The sequence below is a fragment of the Lissotriton helveticus genome, chromosome 2_2 (genome assembly GCF_964261635.1).
Source record: "Lissotriton helveticus chromosome 2_2, aLisHel1.1, whole genome shotgun sequence".
NCBI classification, from domain to species: Eukaryota; Metazoa; Chordata; class Amphibia; order Caudata; family Salamandridae; genus Lissotriton; species Lissotriton helveticus.
In genome coordinates this window covers 250,707,420-250,733,664 of record NC_136060.1, presented here as the reverse complement: position 1 = coordinate 250,733,664, position 26,245 = coordinate 250,707,420, and the positions used below count along the sequence as shown (strand labels likewise).

Here is a 26,245-nt window from a genome sequence, read left to right as displayed (position 1 = left end):
AGGTAAGGGTTTTTTGGGTTCAGGGGCAGGTAGGAATAAAATGAGGCAATGGTTTTTTAGGGTAAAGGGAGGTAATGGGTATAAAAAAAATAAAAAATGAAGGGTTGAGGGATTCCTCCAAAAGAAAACATTTTTAAAAAAGAAACAAAAAAGAGGGTATTGGGGGAGTAACTACCCCAATATAATTTTTTTTTACATATTTCCCCCAATGAAATATATATATTACCTACTGGCGGTCGCCAGTAGGTATATATAGTTAGGATTTTTTCTCTATGGGTTTTTTGAAAATTCTATGTCTAATAACTTTGGCGTTTGTGGACGGAATTGGCTGAAATTTTCAGGAAAATGGCACATTTTGTTTCTGAGCAGCCCTTGAAAATTTGGGGGGGGTTCGTCCAGTGGGGGCCGAGAAAAAAGGGGGGTCCCAAAACGTGTTTTTAACATTGAGTTTTCCATAGGGCGGTTGGCCTCACTTTTAGCCCGAACGGCTGAATGGATTTGCACGAAACTTGGCAAAATTGTAGGGACTGGTAGCCCGATGTGCCTTTTGTAGGTCTCAATATATGTGCTCCAGTGGATTTTGAGAAATTAACGTTTAAAAAAAGATATATATCTGTAACAGCGGACCGGTTAGCGCTCTGGTTCGCGGACTTTTCGCGCAACGGAGCTTTGTGAAGCGAAGCTGATTGGTTCTCCGGCGTCTGTCAACATTCCAAACAGTCCGTAGCGGCCGCCATCTTGTCTCTCGGTAGGATCGAGAGACAAGAGGAGGTCAAAACAAAGGGGGAAATAACTATAAGGGGGCATAGTAGATCCTCGCTGACCCCCTAGGTTTGATGTGGAGGTTTTAAAAGGGCCCCGCGGGGCAAAAAAAAATAATAAAAATAATAATTGAACGGCTGAATGGATTTGCACGAAACTTGGCAAAATATTAGGGACTGGTAGCCCGATGTGCCTTTGCTAGGTCTCAATATATGTGCTCCAGTGGATTTTGAGAAATTAACGTTCAAAAAAAGATATATATCTGTAACAGCGCTCCGCTTCGCGTAACGGAGGTTTGCGAAGCTGATTGGTCATTCTGTCACTGGGCTATAGTTGGGCTACATCTGGCTGATATTTGGGCTACATTTGTTTTTTTGTGTGTCTGGCGGCCATCTTTGGGCTACATTGGGCTACATTGGGCTTCATTGGGCTACATTCGGCTAATTAGCAAATAGCTCATCGCAAACTAGGAATGGTAAAGAATCGCTATTTATTCCTTAAAGTTCGCTATTTAGGAAATGCAAATAACTTTGATGATACATATGGCGGTTCATCTCTAACAAGATAAGAAGCATAGGGATAGATTTATGATGACTGGCGCATCACCAGGGATGTGTTAGTCATTCTGTGCCGCTGTTCCGTCACCTATGGTGTGCTGCATTTACAATGCGGCGCATCACGGGGCAAAAACAGCACAGATGCGTGATGTATCTGTGCCGTAAAGGTGGCGCATTGCTGGAGTTGTATCGCAAGTGTGATGAAGGTCCAGCAAGGGTCGGGGGTGCCCCTGTCGCAGGGTTTCTGTTCTCACACAGAACTGTGGACAGAGGATTGGAACCTCGGCGAATTAGGGTGTCCCAAAACTCACGTTAGTAATCAAAAACTATTTAGCAAGCTAGGTACAGTGTCACATTGGATATAACAAACTCTCAATGTTTAGACAATCCATAATATGAACTTATAGTACCTCAGGATACGTGGAACTCATGAACAGTCGGTCGTTATATATTTCTTAGAAACCAGAACATGGAGTTAAGAAGAACACATGTGTATTTGAAATGTTTATTTACTAATGCCGTCTTCTCAGGCGTAGTACCTTAGATAATAAAAGTACACATATTATCAGTAGCAAAATTACCAGCATAGTTACTAGTACATAAAAAGTGAATGGTGATAGTATGTTAACATGCTGTAAATGAATAAGAGTTAGCAACACTTATAAGCAGCCGCGGGCCGTGGAGGGAGTTACGGTGAGGCAGGGAGGCGGGGAGGGGGAGAAGCAGGGTGGAGAATACAAGTACACATATTATCAGTAGCAAAATTACCAGCATAGTTACTAGTACATAAAAAGCGAATGGTGACAGTATGTTAACATGCTGTAAATGAATAAGAGTTAGCAACACTTATAAGCAGCCGCGGGCCGTGGAGGGAGTTACGGTGGGGCAGGGAGGCGGGGAGGGGGAGGGGCAAGGTAGAGAGGGCTCCACCCTGCTTCTCCCCCTCCCCGCCTCCCTGCCTCACCGTAACTCCCTCCACGGCCCGCGGCTGCTTATATCTCACCCTCCCTAATACACATATTATATTATTTGCTAAGAAGGTCTCTTTGTGTTGGTTTAGGGCGTGCCCATACTTTAGTGTCTTAGATTTGAAGGAATCACATCAGCATACACCAGCTCTCTCTTCATGTGAACCGCATCAACTGTTGTGTATGTGTGTTCGGCAAAGCAATATAAAACCCGCCTCATGCCCAGAATTGGCAGAAGTTGCACTTATGTTATGAGTATGAAGTCGTGGAGATCAGACCTCATAACAATTCTGTATCGTGTTGTTCTTGAAACTTTAGCACTCGCTGTACAGATATAGTTTAACAAGTAAAGCAGATAGTAGACCAATAACATATTATTCTCATGTAAACCACGATGAACTACTAGGTGGAAAGCTAAAGCAACAACTAAATGTCGTGTGCAGAAGTTGCAAAAAAGGAAAAATGGCGTTTAAACCGGTAATGAGCCCATGCTAACTTAACACGGTGTAAAGATATCCAGGACCTAGATGACACCTCCTCATGATCCGGAAACGAACTGAATAAGATAATAGAAGTGCCATCTCATGAGAGCAGATTGCAAGTTTATATGTGGACGGTCCGCAAGGTAAAGCATTAAAAACTAGGAAAATTCAATGCTAAAGAAAAATAAAACAGCCAAGTACTTTATCGAGTCTTAAGCCAATAGGCAAGGTAAATAATAAAAACTTGACAATTAAGTCAATGAATTGTCAATGAAATGCTAGTACTCAGCATATGAAACATGAAAAAGGTCTATGACATAACTGTGTATGCAAAATAAGCTGCAACAGCCTCCAACAGGAAGTCACCGTCTTCATCCGAAAACAGTTCAGCCATCCAATTTAAAAGCGGAAAAGAACATACGTGCTCTCCCAGCACCGGATCCTCTATCACCATCAGAGGACAGCTCGGTGGGTTTTCAAGAAAGCTGTGTTCCAAGAAAGACTGTGCTGCCGCCAGTAAATTCCAGGGACCAAGTAGTCCATGCATCAATGCCACAGCCATAATCCTTTCGCCAGGACAAATCAACTCGTGAGTAATGATAGGAGTCATCAGCTGATTAAAGTCGACGTCAGGAGAAACCGGTCCGCAGAGACACAAATCAATGGCCCAATCGAAATCACAGGTCAGGCAGTGAAATACAGGCTGGACACAGGTGAAGTAGGAGAACCGAAAAGATAATCCATATGCCGTGCTTAATATCGCCAACGGCATTGTGCCATAATATTCTAGCATGCGATTGCGGAACAGTGTCAGCAGCTGCAGGGTCGGAGGTTGCATAGGAGGGACATCCATATTTAAAAATGTAAAAAAGCACAAGAGCGTCCGCTGGTAATGCAAGTAAAAATGCAATCCACGAACCAGAGTGGAGAAAATGGAATGAAAGGGAGCAGGGATGACTCCAAAGATTTTCTCAAATGAAGTCACGAGACCACTGGTAACAACTTTAAAAAAGTGTGCCAGGGATTTTGTGGAGGATGCGTTAAAGATAGTCGGAAACATGTTGCTGAAATTGAAAGGCAAACCTGTGTACGGGTGTTCGCTATGTGAAGTACGAAAGTTTCACGGGCCGAACTCAAGGCCACCTCTCTCTGAGACAAAAGAGCTCTTATTCTTGTCATGCCGTTGAAACGTGTCCCAAGGTTGGTATTTGTGGCCAGATTGAAAACTCCCTATGTTCATGTGTGGGAGGAAATAGAACATTTCTGCAGCAAATAACCCGTTCACTTACTGTTACGATAAAAGGAATACTTTTAATTAACTCAGAACAATCTTCATTATTGAGCATCAAATAACTACCATTTTCCAACAACTTGAACGTGGGGATGATAGCAGGAACTGGCGTGCCTTGCAACACGCAAGCCATATTTGGTCGGTGTTTGTTGCATGAATCGTGTAACTGTATGTGCCTACACATTAGTGAATGATCTGGCGTCTCAGTGCATTCCTCTCCATTCAGATAAACTTCTTGATCATCTTTGAAACATCTGTATGTGTATGGAAGCGACCAGACCTCATGAACAAAAGCACTACCTATAGGTTCATAAAGACCTATTGGTATATATTTCATACAATTTGAAAACTTATATAAAGCAAAAGGCAGCGTTATTAAACCGTGGATAAGGCATGTTGCCAAAAAACCCGCAATCCTCTGCTGATGATGTCACTGAGCATGTCATGAATGATGTAATATGTGACATCATCAGTAGTGGATTATGGGTAATAGTATCTCTAGTTTACTCCCCTATAGCTGTCTTTCTTTTAACATAAGTGTGTGTTTCCTTCCCTTATACTTACTGTTTTTGGTTCGCTTCCAGTTCGCGTACCAGCGAGCGAACTAGGAAGCGAACTAAGAGAAATAGAGGTTGGCACAGTTCCAAATATTGTACCAATTTTTTAATAACGGGGAGGTAGTTCTGAAAAGAACTTTTTTTTTTATTTTTCTGAACATTTTTTTAATGTTTTTGAATTTTTCGGAACAGTTTTATATTTTTTGGGGTTTTTCTTGGAGGGGGCAATGAAAACGATTCATTGTAAAGGGCTCAACAGGAGCAACAAAACAAAAAAAAGAAGTATTTATTATTTTGGGCGTTTCGGACAAACTTGCATATGATAGTCAATAGCTCTGTTGATCAGAGTGATGCTTCTTCCTCCGTAGGAAATGAATCCATCGCAAAATACGCAGGTGTGTTTTACTTCACCAAATCTCATTTGTATATTTGGCACCATCTCCCTGCCCTCTGGTCCCGTTACTTCCGGTACAACAGATCTTCTGGCCATAATAGGGAGATTATCTAGGTCGTTCCGAAACTGTGCAGCACTGTAGTTGTTAGGATGCCACCTAGTCATATGGCGATGCATTGTGTAGTTTCCGAAACTGTATTTTTTGTCGGTCCCTCTGGACAGTCTATCTTGACATATAAGGCAAGTTACGTATCTTGCATTTACTTTTTTCTGACCTTTGGGAATTTTAAAAAATTGCCAAATGAAGTTTTCTTTCCGGTGAGACGTCTTGGGCTGCTCAGGCAAAAACTGCCTCTCTTCGTGCTCGTCCTCCTGTTCCTCTTCTTCTTCTTCTTGTTGAATTACAACTTGAGCAGGTGGTCCACTCTTCCTTGGATGTGGTGGAGGTGGTGGGGAAGCACCAGCTGAAGCTACTAAAGAAGCCATTGCTCAGTGATCACAAAGGGTCTTTCTCTCACAATGATGAAAGTCAGAGTGAGGAAAGAAGGAGGGATTTTCATCATTTGGGAAAAACAAGAGTTCTCAACCAATCAAAAGTGTTCATTTTAGATTATATGACCTAGTCTTACATCATTAGGAAACCAAAAGTGAAATGAACCAATGAAAAGTGTTATTACCAAGTCACATGACTTGCTGTGTTTACGTTAAGCGCTTTGCAGGGCCTCCCGGTTTGCTTCCAGAAACCTGCGCTTTGGCACTCGCTTCGCGTACCAGTTCGCTAACGTAGCACGTCATATGACGTATCACGCGACAACGTGGAACGTCATGCGGACGGGAGGCGTCACGATGTTGTTTTCTAACGCGGCACTTGCGGTAAAGAAACGTTTACCGGCTCGCGGTCTATTTCGCGGCATCAAGGTCAGCTAACGGGAAGCTTCCCGATTCGCGAAGCGGGAACGAAGAAAAAAAAATATTTTAAAAAAAAATTATTCATAAACATATAAAATATATTTTTGGATTTAAAGAAGAATACATTTTACAGCTACAGATATTAGCTGTTAAAAAAACAATGAAATTCACAGAAAAAACCATAGGTTATAGACCATATATAGTTAGGAATTAGCATTTACAAAACCTTGAAAATTCACTGAAAAAACCATAGGTTATAGACCATATATAGTTAGGAATTAGCATTTAGAAAACCTTATTTCACTCACACAAAACCATTGAAATTCCATATATAGTTAGTTGCACTAACTATATATCGCGCACCCGCAATCCACTGCTGATGATGTCACATATTACATCATTCATGACATGGTCAGTGACATCACTGATGACATCACTGATGACAACATCCAGTGATTATGTGTTTCTGTAAAGTTTAAATATGTTTTACATATTGAAGAATGAGTGGATGTATAAGTGTCTGAATGAAGGTTTTAGTAGGTGCGTGATTGACTGTATGAGTGAGTGATTAAATGCGTCTTACTAAATGCACGGGTTAGTGACTAAACTGTCTGAAAGTGTGCATCAGTATGTCTGTTGTTGTGCAAGCTGCTGCATGTGTTGATCAGTAGCTATATAAGTAGCTATATGGGTTATTGATTGGTTGCACAAGTATTTGTATGGGAGACTGAGTGTGTGTATGGCTGGCTGGGAGGTGTGTGACTCTGTGCAGATCAATGTGTACTTGTATCAGTGATTCTATAAGAGAGTAAGTATGTGTTAGTATATGTTTGAAAATGTAAGGTACTCTATGTTTAACTGTGTAGATTAGAAAATGGAAGTGTGATTGATTCTTTACAGGACTGACTAGGTGTGTGAGTAACTCCATGGATGAGTGGCAGAGTGTGAGTGTCTGTATAGGTGTATGAGTGCATATGATAGTGTTGTAAAGATGAGTGATTGTATGTATGAATGATTGTATGGGTGAATGAGTGAATGTGTGTGTAGACGTAGGAATCAGTGAATGCGTATGTAGTAACTAGTATTGGTGTGTCAATGGTTTCAAAAATTATACTCTGTATTTAACACTGGGTGTAACAGAGGTTATATTAAAGTTGAGGAGATGCATTGTATTGTCACATTAATGATATCATCATTGATGTGACCATTGATGTCAAAAGAGATATCATCAGTGATGTCATTTGAGATGTCATCAGTGATGTCATCAGTGATGTCACTGACCATGTCATGAATGATGTAATATGTGACATCATCAGCAGTGGATTGCGGGTGCGCGATATATAGTTAGTGCAACTAACTATATATGGAATTTCAATGGTTTTGTGTGAGTGAAATAAGGTTTTCTAAATGCTAATTCCTAACTATATATGGTCTATAACCTATGGTTTTTTCAGTGAATATATATATATATATATATATATATATATATATATATATATATATATATATATATATATATATATATATATATATATATATATATATCCATACTAATATTATAAAGAGAGAGCCCAAACCTTTGAGGCGGGTAATCTCAGTAACCACAGCACCAATCACAACACCCAATACAGCGTTGGAAAGGGCAGTTGCGGCAGAAAGACATAGGCTATGCAGACGGCCACCATATACATTTAAAAGGTAAAAGAACCCTGCCAGCAAAGTAGTCCCCTGTGGGCGTGTCTGCGTTCTGCTGTGGGCGTGTGCTGGGGCCGTGACAAACGCTGGGGGCGTGTGGCACGTTCCGCCCTTCATGCCATGTGAGTCGTAATTGCGCGCATCAAGGGGCACGCTGGGGCCATGACAAACGCTGTGGGCGTTGACCCAATGTTAGAACTGGCTATTTCTGGTAGGCTAAGGCTGACGCCCAAGCCAGGCAGAAACCACCATTCTAGTCAGGGCGAGGGAGTCACACGCCAAGATAACCCCTGCTCACCCCCTTGGTAGCTTGGCACGAGCAGTGAGGCTAAACTCGGAGGCAATGTGTAAAGCGCATTTGCGCCAGCGCACAACAGCAACAACATCTTAGGCACACCACAAAAGGAACTCCACACAAGGTTATATAAAAATAACTTCTGTATTGTCAAAACCACATCAGATAGAAATCACACATGTACATTGTGCCAACTGGCACGGGCAATATTCATAAGGGATTATTTACAAGACAGGGCCACATGGGTCATTGGTTTTGAGAAATAGTTCCACATTACACATTACAGTTACTTATACTGCACCACAGCGTATAATGGCTATAGTATTATTTTTAGGGGTTACAATCCGGCCGCTCCAGTGTGGCAGCGCCACTAATAGAGCAAAAGTGGGCTCCTGAAGTCTTTAGTTGATTATTAGCATTCTAAAACAAACACATTATGTTGTACTTTGATGTCATAACTATTTTACAGAACCTGAAGGAAAACCTATAGCTTTGACTTAAAATATCGATTGCCTGCTAATGTTTGCGTGCTTTTTATAAGCAGATCCTTACAGTCTAATCGTCTTCTTTTTCTTAACCTACCCAACCCTTTGTAAGATCCCTCGGTCAGCAGCATTTCTTTTAGTTAAAACTCTTTCAGTGGACAGTTTATTTCACATCTCATGGTGTTCTTCTCTATAGTCAATGCCATATAATTGTACATTAGTAGACAGTATCTCTACCTTAAAAAAAATAAAGGTGCATGGATACATCTCTTAGCACCAAATCCCATCATTACCATTTGGCATCATATTGAGACCCGGTTGAAATTCAAATTAAGCTGCTTAATTCATGTAATTTCTTGAATTTCATGCTACGCTTGTTATACAAATGCCAGTGCCACCTCACATAACTACGTGGCATTTGTGGCAAACATTTATCGCAAATGCATGGGACTAATGCAAATGTCCAGAACATGAGAGCCTTTTCTTTACGCCACTTACGTTCTTTCGTGCTGTTTTTACTGCAAAACTCATTTTGTGCTCAAATGTACGACTAAATAATGGATTTACATTTGCGTAATTTTATGATTTCGCATAATTTTCCTGAACTTTTGCATAATTAAACAAAAACAGACTAAGCAAATGTTGTACACTCTATCATTTTACACACTTGGAAGGGTCTCTGCCTTGCAGACGTTGCCAAAAGGATTACTTATCTGGTAATCCCTATAGTGTATTTGCACACATTACCTTGCTGTCCATCTGACTAGGCGAATGCTGCCTATGCATGTTAGTTCTAACTATATTATATGAGTGCCGATCTCTCAAAGATCTTGCTCCGTTCATATGCACTGTGCCCCAAGACAAGAAAAGAGCACCTCTCCGGTCACTCATCCATGAAATCAAAACACTTCCCACATGGAATGATAATGAAAACATCCTCTGCCAGCCCCACACTCCCTCAGGGGTTAGCATGCTACCTGTCCTAAAATGTGCTCCGGCACCCCACATGAATCACTGTACAATACAATGCAGTATCAGCTCCCCAATTCTTAATGTCAAGATCAGGCTTTTTTTGGCTCTTCACCCTGCCTCTTCCCATGCCACTGTACCTGCTGCACTAATGATAGCTACTTCCTTATGCTCCATGCTTCGACTTGGACTAGACTGCAGGGAGATTTTTACCTCCCTCTCTGGTGCAACTGTGGTGTACAGTAGATTGGAGGAGAGTGTTATACAGTGGACTGTCATACAGTGGAGTGTCCTAGATTGGGGCATTATAGAGTGGAGTGGCATACAGTGGATTTGAGTGTTGTAGAGTGGAGTGGCATAGAGTGGAATAGCGTACAGTGGAGTGGTGAACAGTGGAGTTGGGTAGAGTGGCGTATAACATAGAGGCTTAGTGTGGAGTGGTGTAGAGTGGCATGTTGTAGAGAAGAGTGGAGTGGCATGTTGTACATTAGAGTGGAGTGCTGCACCATAGAGTGACGTGTCGTACAGTGTAGTGATGTAGAGTAGACCAGAGGAGAGTGTCATGCAGTGGACTGTTGTAGAGTGCTGTAGAATGCAGTGTTGTACAGTGTGCTAGAGCAGAGTGGCGTAGAGTGGAATAGTGTACAGTGAGGTGGCATAGAATGGAGTGGCATAGAGTGGAGTAGATTGAGTGAAGGGGTGTATTGTACAGTAGAGAGAAGTGGATTAGAGTGCAGTGGTGTGTCAGAGTAGAGTGGAGCAGCATAGAGTTGAGTGGTATGCAATACAGTAGAGTAGAGTGTTGTGTTATAGAATGGCATGGCAAACAGTGTAGGAGCATAAAGTGAAGTGGCATAGAGTGGAGTGGTGTAAAGTAGCATTGAGTAGAGTGCAGGAGAGTGTCATACAGTGGACTGTCACAGTGGAGAAGCAAAGTGTAGTGCTGTAGAGTAGAGTGTTGTATAGTGTGGTAGTGAGGAGTAGAGTGGAGTGGCATACAGTGGAGGAGAGTGCTGTAGAGTGGAGTGGCCACAGTGCAATAGAGGGACGTACATTGTGGTAGAGTGACATGGCATAGAGTGTCGTCGAGTGGAGTGGCATATAGTGGCGTAGAGTGGAGTAGTGAAATACAGTGGAGTAGAGTGCAGTAGCTTTTCATTACGTACAGTGAAATAATAATCACACACTAACTCTATGGGGACCTGGCATGTCTACAATCACACACTATCTCTGTGAGGACCTGCGCATGTCTTTAATCACACTCTATCTCTGTGGGGACCTGGGTATGTCTATAACCACACACATTCACTTTGGCAACTGTGGTAATACTATAGTTACACAACATCTCTGTGGGGACTTCGACATCTCTATAATCACACACTATCTCTGTGGGGACCTGGGCTTGTCTATAATCACACACTATCTCTGTGAGGACCTGCCCATGTCTTTAATCACACTCTATCTCTGTGGGGACCTGGGTATGTCTATAATCACACACATTCACTTTGGCAACTGTGGTAATACTATAGTTACACAACATCTCTGTGGGGACTTCGACATCTCTATAATCACACACTATCTCTGTGGGGACCTGGGCTGGTCTATAATCACACACTATCTCTGTGGGGACCTGGGCTTGTCTATAATCACACACTATCTCTGTGGGGACCTCGACATCTCTATAATCACACACTATCTCTGTGGGGACCTGGGCACGCCTATAATCACACACTATCTCTGTGGGGACCTGGGCATGTCTATAATCACACACTATCTCTGTGGGGTCCTTGGCATGTCTATAATCACACACATTCTCTTTGGTGACCATGGTAATACTATAGTCACACACCATCTCTGTGGGGACTTGAGCATTCCGTAATTACACGCAAGCTTTGTTTCGGCTTGAACGTCATCAACTTTGCATTCTCTGTATGGGGCTTTGTAAATACTGAAAAGTAGTAAAGTTAGACTTTTTGTCTAAGTTTACCTTTGTGAATCGGGCCCTATTTTAATGAGGATTTAAACACAACCATCTTCATGCACTATCTCGGTGGGGACTTCAACATCGCTATAATAACACACTATCTTTGTGGGGACTTGAACAGCACTATAATAACATATCATCTCTGTGGGGACTTGAGCATTCCTGTAATTACACGCAATCTCTGTTTCGTCTTGAACATCATCAGATTCACATTCTCTGTATGGGGCTTTGTGAATATTCAAAAGTAGTAAAGTTATACTTTTGGTCTAAGCTTACATTTGTAAATACTGAAAAGTTATAAAGTTAGACTTTTTTGTCTAAGTTTACCTTTGTGAATTGGGCCCTATTTTAATGAGGACTTAAACACAATCACCTTCATGCACTATCTCTGTGGGGACTTGCACAACACTGTAATAACACACCATCTCTGTGGGGACTTGAACATCTCCATGATAACACACTATCTTTGTGGGGACTTGAACAACACTGTAATAAAACACTACCTTTGTGGGGACTTGAACATCACTATAATAACACACCATCTCTGTGGGGACTTGAACATCTCCATGATAACACACTATCTTTGTGGGGACTTGAACATCACTATAATAACACACCATCTCTGTGGATACTTGAACATCTCCATGATAACACACCATCTCTGTGAGGACTTGAGCATTCCTATAATTACACACAATCTCTGGTGCCCATTACGATCGTGGACGGACTTGCGTCCGTCCGCGAGCCCTGAGTAGGAAGAAACGTCCACATGTGCTGCGGCGTTCCCTCCTGTGCAATTAGGATGTGACCGCCACCCTGGCGGTCACACCCTCTATTTTTAACATTGCGGCGGTTGCTGCTTGAAGCAGCACCCGCCGCAATGTTAAAAATGAAGGTTGTGCATTTGCATGCACAAAGCGGCAGGCACCGTGCGGTGCCTAACGCTCTGTGCATGCAAATGCAGTACCCCCCATGTGCAGCCCCCACCCCCCTTCACCCCTGGGGGCCCGCAACGGGCCCCCAAACAAGAATCCGTATGCCTTTGCACGGCGGAAATGCCGCCGTGTAAAGACATTGAATTCCAGACATCCTAAAATGGCTGGCGGTGTCTGAGAGACACCGCCACCATATTAGGCCTTTCCCGCCGCAGTTGTAAGCCAACCGTGGTGGAAAAGCAGCGGACTGAAACCAGGACCCACCAGCCATCCTAATGTGGCGGTGGGTCTTTGGTGGGTCCGCAGAGGATTTTCCGCATCCGCCAGGCCGGCGGTGGCTTCCGCCGGCCCGGAGAATGCGGAAAATCCTCCATCGTAATGTGCCCCTCTGTGTGGACTTGAACATCATTAGCTTCACACTCTTTATAATGGGATTTAAGCTTTGAAAGTACATATTATTTCTATGGAGACTTAAACACAATGATCTTCACCCACTACTTAAACACAATGATCTTCACCCACTATCTCTGTTGGGACTTGAACATGTATTTTGGCAAAAACGTTAGCAGCTAATCAAGCTCTGGGTTCCACTTGACCATATTCCTTAGTTCCATATGTTAATGTGTTCGTTCCCTTATCTCCTAAGATTTTAAGCACTAATAAATAGGTTAAATACAGCTTTAAGGGTCTTTCTTTAAGCAAGATATGATATTTTCTGTCACATTAACAGAATCTGTCTTTAATGTATACCCCTAGTATATATGCAGCAGTTCATATATGAATAGATTATAATGTTGTTTGTGTATATTGTTGGTAAAATATTTAGCCATGTACCTTTGACTATATTAAATCACAAATAGTGTTACGGACTAGGTCCCCACAAGGATGGTAGCACGTGTTCAAGTCCCCACAAGGATGGTGCTGTGCGCATGATTAAATAACAATATATTTACAAATTTGAAGCAGGATCCTGTATCATGAATTTTTTCTTAAAATTTTTCTGTTATAAGTGTATTTTAAAAACATTGGGAAAGGTTAGTCCCCACAAGGCTGGTATTCACACATAGTCCCCACAAGGATGGTAACACGTGTGTGTGTGTGTGTGTGAGATGTGTGTCAGAGGTGTGTGTGTGTGGGGAAGGGGTGAGGTGTGTGTGGGGGATGTGTGGGATGTGTCTGTGAGGAGTGTGTGTTTGTGTGTGTGTGTCTGAGGGGAGATGAGGTGTATAGGTGTGTGTAGGTGTGTGGGGTATGTGGGTGTGGGTGGGGATGTGGGTGTGTAAGGTGTGTGTGTGGGTGTGGGTGTGTGGGGTGTTTGGGTGTAGGTGGGGGTGTGGGTGTCTGAGGTGTGTGTGGGGTGTGTGTGTGGGTGTGGGGGGTATGTGTGTAGGATGTGTGTGTATGTGTGGGATGTTTGGGTGTGTCTGTGAGGTGTGCGTGTGTGTGTGTGTGGGGGGGGAGAGGTGTGTGTGTGGGATGTGTGAGGTGTGTCTGTGAGGTATCTGTGTGTGCGTGTGTGTGTGTTGGGGGGTGAGGTGTGTGTGTGAGTGTGTGTGTGTGGGATGTGTGGGTGTGGGTGTGGATGTGTAAGGTGTCGGTGTGGGGGTGTGGGGTGTGGGTGGAGGTGTGCGTGTGTGAGGTGTGTGTGGGGAGTGTGTGGGTGTGGAGGTGTGGGGTTGTGTGCATGTGGGTGTGTGTGGGATGTACTTGTAGGTACCTAAAACAGCCACAGAATTAAAAGCTCTTTTCAGAGCTACCCTACCTGTAATCACTCAAAATTATTTTACACTATTATTTTCACTATATTTCACCAAAGTACGCTCTCCGGTACGCTCCCCGGTGCGCGTACCGGGCGCTCCCCCGCGAAAATCGGAAAAAAATTAAAAAAAAATGTTGTCCCGCGGGACCCTTTTATGGCCCCCACATCAAACCTAGGGGGTCAGGGGGGGTGTACCCTGCCCCCTTTTGGTCATTTCCCCCTTTGTTTTTTGCCACCTCTTGTGTCTCGATCCTACCGAGACACAAGATAGCGGCCGCTGCGGACTGTTTCGAATGTTTACAGACACCCGAGAGCCAATCAGCTTTCCGTGCGCAAGTCACGGGGCGCGCCCGGAGCGCTCCCCGGTGCGCGTACCGGGGCGCTGCCATAGATATATAAAATTTTTTGAACCTAAATTACTCAAAATCCACTGGAGCACATATCTTGAGATATAGCAAAGGCACATCGGGCTACCAGTCCCTACAATTTTGCCAAGTTTGGTGAAAATCCATTCAGCCGTTCGAGCTAAAAGTGCGACTGACCGCCCTATGGAAATTAACATGGGGAAAACATGTTTTGGGACCCCCCTTTTATCTCGGCCGCCGCTTGACGAATCCCCCCCAAACTTTCAGGGAAGGACCAGAGCGCCGCGAGGCAAAGTTGCTGAAAAATTCAGGCAGATTCCTCAACCGGCGCCAAAGTTATTCCCAATAGAATATATCCGGCCACCACATCAGGTTATTGGGTTATTGGGGGTGAGAAGGGCAGGGCACCGATGTAGGCTATTGGCTGAAGGGTGAAATTGAGAGAGTGAGCTACTGCTTTGACAGCACTTGATTTATAAGCATAGCGTTCAAGCAGCTATGTTGACAGATCAAGGCAAGCTCCGCTGCTTAACAATATGCACTTTACGATTTAAGGATTGTTTTCATTTTCGTGACTCAAAGACTGGCTGACAGCGTTCCAAAGTTATGTTGCATGAAGGCAAATAGTGACTTACTTTTTATTTCTGTAATCCAAAGACTATACAAACAACTTACAGCATTCCAATGAAGCCACATGGCTGAATGGACTGATATTTAAGTGGCAGTCTCAATGTTATTGGCAGCTAAATGCTTATGTAATAGACAACAAAATCTGAGTTAATGATCTTTTCTATTTTAAAGACTGCAAGAAATGCTGATAAGTTGCGGAATGTTCAATTTGTTTAATTTCTCTTAAATTTGGGAGGGAAGTAGATTTTGGTTCAAGAAAGTGCCTTTTTCTTATTTGTTGTAAATCTGGTCAGTAGTTTTTGAGAAATGTAAGTTAAAAATTATAGTGATATCTCTGGTGACGAAGCCTTGATGAAAAAAGACGAGCTCATGCAGGAAAATGCACGACTCTGATTGCCTGGCAACACTTCAACCAGGAAGTGTTAGCAGCCATCTTGGGGCTCGGCTTCATAGACACACCCCCCAAAAAAATAGAAAAAAAATAAAAGTGGGCAGGGGAGGAATACCCTGACCCCAATCCTGGACCCCATCACAGCATAAAAATATATATATTTTTTAAATCGCGATATCTGTGAATTTGCAGCAATTGTTTTTTTTTAAAGAAAGCATGGGCTCTTGCGCTTGCTTTTCAACAACCCTCGGGTGGGCCAGGTCCTGGGGTCATATAATACATTTAGGAGGGGAGAGCCCTCCCAGGGCTTACTGAAGCCCCAGAGACCACCACCTCCCCGGGGCTAATCCCAATATTTCAATTATATGGGGGGCCTCACGGACCCCCCTGTCCCGGAGACCGCCAACTCCATAGGGCTAATTTCCATATGATGAGGGGCCTCGAGGACCCCAACTATCCCTTGAACCGCCACCAATCGGGGCACATACTTTATTTTTTTGCTAAGCTGGGAAAGACCTTTGGCCTACTCCATAGCACAGGGGACTGCCACCTCGTTCGTGGCACAAATACAATAATTAAGGGGGTTTGTTTCAGACCACCACCTCCCCGGGGAAATTTTGAACAAAGGCCCGCGGCCCCCCTACAGGAGCCCACATGGCTCCAGCAATGTCCTGGGGTACGGTGCACACAACCCGGGACATTGCAGTTTGCTATGACTTAGCTGGACCACCGCTCCTGTCAAACCATAGCAAACAGAGAAAGCTGCTGTTAGCAGTTCCCTCTGTCTAGAAGCAATGTCGGCTCCCGCAGGACACAGGGAGCCGGCAGGGCACGCGAGGGCCTTCAGTCTCCCTCCGTGGCCCCCATTGAGGTGGCCATGCTCCAGGAGTTGGGGTCCCTGGGCGATATTGGCTCAGAGAGAGCGGCCGCGCGGGCCTCCCCTTCCAATTTTCTTACAAATTATGAAGGCCTGGACTTGGGAGATTGGAGAATTAGGCATGGGGAAGGGGCTGTTTGGCCTCCTCCTCATTTATAAAAAGTATAAAGGCCTGGCCCTGGGGGATGGGGTCCCTAGGGCCAAAATAATAGACCTTGGAAGGGAGGCCGCGCGGCCCACCTCCATTTTATTTAACAAAATAGTTCAAAAACAGGGGCAGGCTCCGGGGATGGGGTCCCCAGGGCCCAAAATGGTTCAGCGAAGGAAAAGAAAATGGCAATTCACCAGAGGCCCGACTCCTTTCTCCACTACTCTGCAAGTGTGACTCGTGGCGCTCTCCTGTTTGGGGGATGAAGTCCCCTTGGCTGCTGAGGGTTCGCAAGGGTAAACAAGACCTCCTGCTACCTCCAGTTTTCCCCAAACAGAGGGATTGCTATGGGGTGGTTGGAGGCCACGTCCCCTTTCTCCAACGCTCTGCAAATCCACCTCTCCGCACACTACTGGTGGGGGGAGGAGGTCCCATTGAGTCCTGAGGGCCTCAGGACTAAAGGGGACTTCATCCTCGAAGTAGTAGAGCACCAGGAGCCACATTGGCAGAATAGTGGAGAAAGGGTGTGTGGCCTCTTATGACCTCTCAGCAATGCAGCTGTGTGGGTCTTACTGGAGGTAACAGCAGGGCTTGTTGGCCCCCAAGAACCCTCAAGTGCCAAGGGGACTTCATCTCCCAACTAGTAGTGCACTAGGAGGCACGTTTACAGAGTGGTGGAGAAACGGGGCGTGGCCACCAAAAACCTCTCAGCAAACCCACTGTGTGGGCTTTACTGGGGGTAATGGCCTCATCCACACAATCTCTGATGCACCGCTCACACCCCAATATAACCTTTCAAACACCTACTCCAACTTCCACACTACCATTCTCAAAACCGTTGCCACACCCATACCAGTACTTACACACCCACTCACTGATTCATAGGTCTGCACACACATGCACTTACTCAACCATACAGCCACTCATAACCAACTCACTCACCAATACAGCCACTGATATATCCACTCATAGAACTATATAGCCACTCAGACACTGTCAGTCATCCATAGAGCTACTCACACACATGGCCACTCAACAAGAGTCAATTACATAGCCACTTACTCACCTATACAGTTATACACACACCGACTAACTTATTCATACAGATACATACTCAATCACCTATACAGTCACAGACATGAGCACATACTCGCCCATACGGCCACTCTCACAATCGCTCACTCACACATACCGTCTCTCATATACTTCAACACTCACCTATACTGCCTTTCACATATGCAGTTACTCACCCATATACCCCTGACATCCATTCACTCATTGACACATCCATACACACACTCAGTCACCCATACAGCCCCTCACAGACGCACTAACTAATCCATACAGCCAGTGACTCACCCACTCACTCATCCATGCAGGCAGTCACACACACCCTCACTCACCCAAACAGCCACTCATAAAGGTAGTAAGACAACCAATCAATCACCCATACAGCCACTCACATACCCAATCACCTACCCATACAACCATTTTGACAGCAACTGACAGACTGATACAGACATTCGTACAACCTAGTCACTCACCCATACATTCACTGAAACACCTTTTTCATTCACTTATACAGTCAGACACCCACCCACAGATTCATCCATACAGGCAATCATACATCCACTGATTCACCAATACAGCTTGGTATATAATTTTAACACTCATGAACATTTTAAAGCTGCAGACAGGCAATGCCGTATAAGAAGTTCTAACTAGAGAGGTAATCAAAGGAATATGTTTCTTCTTAAAGATTGTCCAGTAGCTGGTTTCTGAAGTACATAGTGAAAATGAAGCCTAGCACCATTGCTTGATCTAGTGTCCACTCATTGTCTCTCAATCTCCTTACTTACTGGCCTCAAGTATTGAAGAGTTGGTTCTTTTCCTTTCAGTCCCTGGTATAAAATATATGGAAAGCCTTACATGTGATATTTGCAGGATGAAAAATTTCCTGGCACTCAAATCCACTCTGAAGCCCGAACTATTCTAGGTTTATTATTTCCTCCCTGCCCTCTGGGGCTATGGTTTATCGATCATAGGGACAGTTTCCTATAAAGGGTGCTTTTTAAGTGTTTTCACTCATTCATACTTCATTATGCAGGGGCACCAAGGGGAGATGACAGTATGCCTTTAGTGTCTGTGCCAGGACAATTACATTCTCAATGTTCCTTTGAAGGATCTGGTCTTTGGTCTCTTTGCTTCTCTTGGGTTGACTTTCGATCCAGGTGTTTTAGCTACTGACATATGAAACAAAAATGCCCTGGTGTTGTGTCTGGACTGGCCTTTCAGTGGGAGCAGTGGCCTTGACTTCGAACATCTGAGGTGTTATTGGTGGGAAGAGACCATGGGCTGTGGAGTGAGCACTGGTGGCCCAAAACCCTTGGCAACCCCCCCCAAGCAGGCAGGTGGTGAAGAATCTGGGGGTTAAGTGGATTCGTCCCTCAGCTTCCAAGTCCAAACTAAAAAGGTGGCATTGACCAGTTTTGGGCTGCTGCGGGGGCTTAGACCTTTACTGGGCTTTTTTGATGCATCTACTACGCAGGTCATCATCCAGGCCTCGATTTTGTCAAGACTGGATTATGCCAGCTCACTGTATCTGGGGGCTATCAAAGCGGAAATTCTGAGACTGCAGAGGGTCCAAAAGGTGGCTGCCAGAACCCTCCTGGGTCTCCGCAGAGCCTGCCCTGTAACAGATGCCATTCGCGAATTCCATTGGTTGCCAGTGGCCAGGCAGATAGAGTTCGAGGTTCAACAAGGGGTAACACCTGGTTGTGGTGCCCTAGGTTAGGAGGGTGCGCGCGGGGGGGGGCGTTCTTTTCGACCATGGCGGCAACACTCTGGAACTCTCTGCCTGTACAGATCCGTAGCCTCAACAACATGCTAGAATTCAGGAAGGCTATCAAGACATACCTCTTCCCACAGCAATAGGCCTGTTGCTCTCTGCCTCGTTCTGCCTCGTTCATTTTACTGCTGTTAGCGCCGGGGCGTCTCTCTGCTGGGGAAGCTGTCGCGCTTTATAAAAATGCTACATAACATAACATTTACTCTCAGACCTCAGCTAATATTAAGGATGCCAATGTGGTCCTTGACTTTCCATTACAATTAATTACGAGAAGCATGCTAATTGTGGAGCATGTACGACACATTGAAAGAAAAGATGCAGTTATATTTTAAAACGTACGGTTTGCTACTTTCGGTTTAGTGGCACACATGTACACACTGGCATATCAACTCAAATTCTACCTTTATTTTGTCATAGTACTGAAAGGCATACTACTCAAATATAAATTTACCTCTTGTATGTCCAGTGCTCGGAGACGATGATATTTTGCAGGGCCAAAGAATCCCCGGATACCGGGCACAAACTTGCTGCCTCCAAGAACACAGTATCCTGAAGTATCATTGTGATATACATCCTCCGAAAAGCTAAAAGAATATACATTAATTAAACCTTGGATATTTTAAAAGCAGCATACTAAATTGCTATGTATGCAAATTGAGACACAACCATATTACTATTTAAAAGATCCTTAAAATAAAGTTCTGAAATGAACTGTCTAAAAGGGCACAGTACTTCCGTCAGAAAACCAAATTAAGTAACAAAAAACTATCGGGCTGATTCATGAAAACCGAATTGCGCGAATTCTAAATTGCGATTGACAGCGAATCGCAATTTAGAATTCGCAGACCGGCATTCATCAAAATCTGCAACAAAATAAAGCGATTCGCACGCGGCCGCAAAAAGCGTTAGCGAATTTCAAAAATCGCTGGAAAATCGCTATTTCCGTCAAAATCCGTGTAGGAATTGCGATATCGCTATTAGCGAGTTCGCTAAATGCGATCTCGCTAATAGCGAGATCGCTAAAACGGGAAGTCGCATTTTGAGCACAGTGATGACATCACAACCAGGAAGCAGGCAGTTCCCACCCCCATACAGAACAGTGAGGCAGATCTCGAGGCTGCATCTCACAGAGCTCCTTCCAGAACACCTCCAAACTTTCAAATCCTCACTTTTGTGACTGCAGCAATGGCAGAGGATGCAGCACCAGGGCACAGTGACACCGGGCGCAAGCAGAAGCTCAAATTTAATGAGCAGGAGTTGGAGCACCTGATAGAGGGAGTGGTAGAAAACTACCCAAAACTATTTGGAAAGGACTCCAGGAGGGTGCCTGAAGCGGAGAAACGCCGACTGTGGCTGGGGATCGGCGCAAAAGTCAACGCTGTGGGCGTGACACACAGGTCGCACGAGGAGCTAAAAAAGAGGTGGTACGACCTACGAGGTCGTGCCAAGGAGAGGGTGGCAGCGAGGCTGGGCGAGACCCTGGCTACTGTAGGTGAAGATCCTACAGTCCCTCCCAACACCCCCTTGGAGGACCGTGTGGAGGACACACTTGAGCCAGAGGCGTGTATAGGGGTCATCACTCTGTACTCATCCCAACCCACCCAAGACAGCCAAGGTAAGTGGCATGCGACTGCGACCCTGTCCCCTGACAATGGCCATGACCCTATAGCCTCCCATAATCCACCCAAGTCATGCAATCCATGCACATTAGGTCATGCCCAAAAGCATTGTGGGACATGTAGTCTGCCCACAATGTACAAAAACCCCAATGCAGCCAGACATGTCCCAAAGTACGCAATAACGAAGTTGTGTGTGCATAAGGCTATGCAGCTACATCCCCATTCAGGCACACCAGTGAAGCAGAAATGCTTTTTGAGTTCCAAATTGCAAAATACTTTTATTGTGGTAACATATGTTTCAAGTGTTGGTCGATATTTAATTCATATCAATTCAATGTTGTAACTGGTTAATCCAAACGAGGAACATTCCAAATGCATGAATTCATTCCCAATGCATTTCGGGCAAAAGCCCTTTCTCAAGGGATTCTACAAAGAAGACAAGAGCATGTAAAGATGAGGGCGTGTAAAAATGAGGAAAAGCGGCGCGCAGTATAAATTAATGCGTTACGTGTTTATCAATATGTGCAACCGAAAAGGCATCACAACAATCACCGGGACGTGTTCCTACCGAGTGGTAGAAAAATGAAAGGTGGAGTTAATCGGTATCTGGGCGTGCTCGATAATTATACAAAATAACAACATGCTTAAGGAGGCTGAGTTACACTGGGTGAGGCAAACTTACTTGGAATTCAGTGCGACGCGTGGCGTTTCTAACAGGATCAGTGTAACGGTGAACGCGCTGAATGTGACGGGTATAAGCAGGTGGTGAGGACGCGAAATAAACAGGGGACTGAAAAGTGGGTTAACCTCATGCAAAAGAAGTGCCGCCATATTGGAACGGGGTGTGTTGAACGAATAGGTGCAGCAAAGAAGGAATATGGGGTGGAAAATAGGTGAATCAAAGTCTGAGAAACTACACAAATTAAGATTATGCAGACGCAATAAAGATACAATGTAACACATTTGTAATAAATCACAAATAACAGCTGTATTCACAACGATCGTTGTGTCCAAATGGTTTAAGGGTCTGTAGACGGTAAATCCATTCTAATTCTCTTTTCAGTAGGAATTTATTGTTATCAATCCCTTCTTTTTTCTTCACGATTTCCAAAATGATGAATTGCAATTGTGCAATGGTGTGTCTTGCTTCCAGAAAGTGTGTGGCAATGTTGGATTTAACGTTTTTGAGTCGAATGTTTGATTTGTGTTCGTTTAAACGTATTTTGATTTTTCTTTCTGTTTTGCCAACATATAGTTTGCCACATGGGCACTTTAGTGCATAAATTAAGTTGCTGGAGTCGCATATTCCATTTACTTGTAATTTGATGACGGTGCCTTTCATAGGATGTCGAATGATATTTCCCTTAATAACACAATTGCAATGGCTACAATTCAAACAGGGTTGAGTACCTTTATAGTTTTGCACTGTAGTGGTTGTTTTAGATAAAATTTCTTTGATATTTTTGCTTCTCGTGTGAGCAAACAGTGGTAAGGGCTGAAATATGTCACCAAAATCTGGTTCAACTTGAAGGATGGGCCAATGTTTGAGGATGATCCTTTTGTAGATGTGGCTGACAGTTGAGAATTTGGATACCAGGACGATACGTTTGTGATCTTCCGTGGGTTGTTTGGTTAAAGCTTCTTGTCGTGATATTTGTTTCACTCGATTGTGTGCTTCAAATAGTATCTCTGGAGGATACCCTCTGTCTAAGAATCGATCTTGCATCTCTAACAATCGTGTTTCCAAGGTGTCATCATCAGATACGATGCGTTTAACTCGTAATAGTTGAGAGAAAGGCAGATGTTTCTTCAAAGATTCTTGATGATAGCTTTGATAATGTAAAGAGTTGTTTCGATCAGTACTTTTTCTGTACAAATCAGTTGTGACCCCAGTGGGGGTGATTTTGATGTTGACATCCAAAAACGATATTTCTGTATCGCTAATTTGCCATGTTAACTGGATGCGATCATCTTGCAAATTGAGTTGATGAAGAGATTGTTCCAGAGTTTCTTTGGAATCCGTCCAGACGAAAAATAGATCGTCTATGTATCTCACGTAGAGTTTGATCTTGTCTTGAAAGTTGGTGTTGCCGTAAATGTGTTTACTTTCGAAGTCTTCCATATAGATATTAGCATATGTGGGGGCTGCGCAGTTTCCCATCGCCATCCCGGAGAGTTGTAGAAACCATTCATTTTGAACTTGAAAATAACTGTGGTACAGTGTGTAAACCATTAGTTCCATCAGGAAAGATTGCATGGAGTTTTCAATGTCACTGTGCAGTAATGCTTGTTCGATCGCTGCAATACCACCCTCATGTGGTATAGATGTATATAATGAGCTAACATCTGCAGTACACAAAATGTATGGTTGTGTTTCATCAAATTGAAGACTGGCCAGCTTTAGTAAGAAGTCTGTTGTATCCTTGATATAACTGGTGGCTTTAGTGACGATCGGTTGTAAGTAGCGATCTAACAATTTGCCAGAAGGTTCATGAATGGACCCCTTGGTAGAAACTATTGGTCGAAATGGAGGATTTTTGAGATCCTTGTGGATTTTAGGACTCATGTGTAGAGTTGGACTCCTAGGATGTTCTACCAATAGAAAATTCTTGGTTCGTTCTTGAATCACATCATTTTGAAAAGCTCGCATGACGATGTCTTTGAGGGTGTTTTGAAACTCATTGGTGGGGTTGTTGTCGAGTTTCATGTACAGTGAGGTGTCTTGTATGTGTTCCTGAAGACGTTGTTCATAGAAAGCAGTATCAAGTATAACTAAAGCTCCTCCTTTGTCAGCCTTAGTGCATTTAATGTCTGGATTGTTAGCTAAAGATTTAAGGGTGTCACGATCTACACATGAGTCCTAAAATCCACAAGGATCTCAAAAATCCTCCATTTCGACCAATAGTTTCTACCAAGGGGTCCATTCATGAACCTTCTGGCAAATTGTTAGATCGCTACTTACAACCGATCGTCACTAAAGCCACCAGTTATATCAAGGATACAACAGACTTCTTACTAAAGCTGGCCAGTCTTCAATTTGATGAAACACAACCATACATTTTGTGTACTGCAGATGTTAGCTCATTATATACATCTATACCACATGAGGGTGGTATTGCAGCGATCGAACAAGCATTACTGCACAGTGACATTGAAAACTCCATGCAATCTTTCCTGATGGAACTAATGGTTTACACACTGTACCACAGTTATTTTCAAGTTCAAAATGAATGGTTTCTACAACTCTCCGGGATGGCGATGGGAAACTGCGCAGCCCCCACATATGCTAATATCTATATGGAAGACTTCGAAAGTAAACACATTTACGGCAACACCAACTTTCAAGACAAAATCAAACTCTACGTGAGATACATAGACGATCTATTTTTCGTCTGGACGGATTCCAAAGAAACTCTGGAACAATCTCTTCATCAACTCAATTTGCAAGATGATCGCATCCAGTTAACATGGCAAATTAGCGATACAGAAATATTGTTTTTGGATGTCAACATCAAAATCACCCCCACTGGGGTCACAACTGATTTGTACAGAAAAAGTACTGATCGAAACAACTCTTTACATTATCAAAGCTATCATCAAGAATCTTTGAAGAAACATCTGCCTTTCTCTCAACTATTACGAGTTAAACGCATCGTATCTGATGATGACACCTTGGAAACACGATTGTTAGAGATGCAAGATCGATTCTTAGACAGAGGGTATCCTCCAGAGATACTATTTGAAGCACACAATCGAGTGAAACAAATATCACGACAAGAAGCTTTAACCAAACAACCCACGGAAGATCACAAACGTATCGTCCTGGTATCCAAATTCTCAACTGTCAGCCACATCTACAAAAGGATCATCCTCAAACATTGGCCCATCCTTCAAGTTGAACCAGATTTTGGTGACATATTTCAGCCCTTACCACTGTTTGCTCACACGAGAAGCAAAAATATCAAAGAAATTTTATCTAAAACAACCACTACAGTGCAAAACTATAAAGATACTCAACCCTGTTTGAATTGTAGCCATTTCAATTGTGTTATTAAGGGAAATATCATTCGACATCCTATGAAAGGCACCGTCATCAAATTACAAGTAAATGGAACATGCGACTCCAGCAACTTAATTTATGCACTAAAGTGCCCATGTGGCAAACTATATGTTGGCAAAACAGAAATAAAAATCAAAATATGTTTAAACGAACACAAATCAAACTTTCGACTCAAAAACGTTAAATCCAACATTGCCACACACTTTCTGGAAGCAAGACACACCATTGCACAATTGCAATTCATCATTTTGGAAATCGTGAAGAAAAAAGAAGGGATTGATAACAATAAATTCCTACTGAAAAGAGAATTAGAATGGATTTACCGTCTACAGACCCTTAAACCATTTGGACACAACGATCATTGTGAATACAGCTGTTATTTGTGATTTATTACAAATGTGTTACATTGTATCTTTATTGCGTCTGCATAATCTTAATTTGTGTAGTTTCTCAGACTTTGATTCACCTATTTTCCACCCCATATTCCTTCTTTGCTGCACCTATTCGTTCAACACACCCCGTTCCAATATGGCGGCACTTCTTTTGCATGAGGTTAACCCACTTTTCAGTCCCCTGTTTATTTCGCGTCCTCACCACCTGCTTATACCCGTCACATTCAGCGCGTTCACCGTTACACTGATCCTGTTAGAAACGCCACGCGTCGCACTGAATTCCAAGTAAGTTTGCCTCACCCAGTGTAACTCAGCCTCCTTAAGCATGTTGTTATTTTGTATAATTATCGAGCACGCCCAGATACCGATTAACTCCACCTTTCATTTTTCTACCACTCGGTAGGAACACGTCCCGGTGATTGTTGTGATGCCTTTTCGGTTGCACATATTGATAGACACGTAACGCATTAATTTATACTGCGCGCCGCTTTTCCTCATTTTTACACGCCCTCATCTTTACATGCTCTTGTCTTCTTTGTAGAATCCCTTGAGAAAGGGCTTTTGCCCGAAATGCATTGGGAATGAATTCATGCATTTGGAATGTTCCTCGTTTGGATTAACCAGTTACAACATTGAATTGATATGAATTAAATATCGACCAACACTTGAAACATATGTTACCACAATAAAAGTATTTTGCAATTTGGAACTCAAAAAGCATTTCTGCTTCACTGGTGTGCCTGAATGGGGATGTAGCTGCATAGCCTTATGCACACACAACTTCGTTTTTGTCATATAGTGTTCTAGTCGGAGACACTACCCACCAGAGCACCCATCAACTTATCTACCTTTAATTGAACTTATCCAATAATC

General features: G+C 43.5%; 1 protein-coding gene across 1 annotated transcript in view; it reads right to left on the bottom strand.

The window, feature by feature from the left end:
* SEL1L3 (SEL1L family member 3) overlaps positions 1-26,245 on the bottom strand; it is a 684,155-nt gene that overhangs the window by 478,319 nt on the left and 179,591 nt on the right. The window contains exon 7 of the mRNA XM_078678371.1: positions 19,753-19,885. Within this exon, the coding sequence (XP_078534497.1) occupies positions 19,753-19,885 (133 nt within the window). The remainder of the gene's footprint in view (positions 1-19,752; positions 19,886-26,245) is intronic.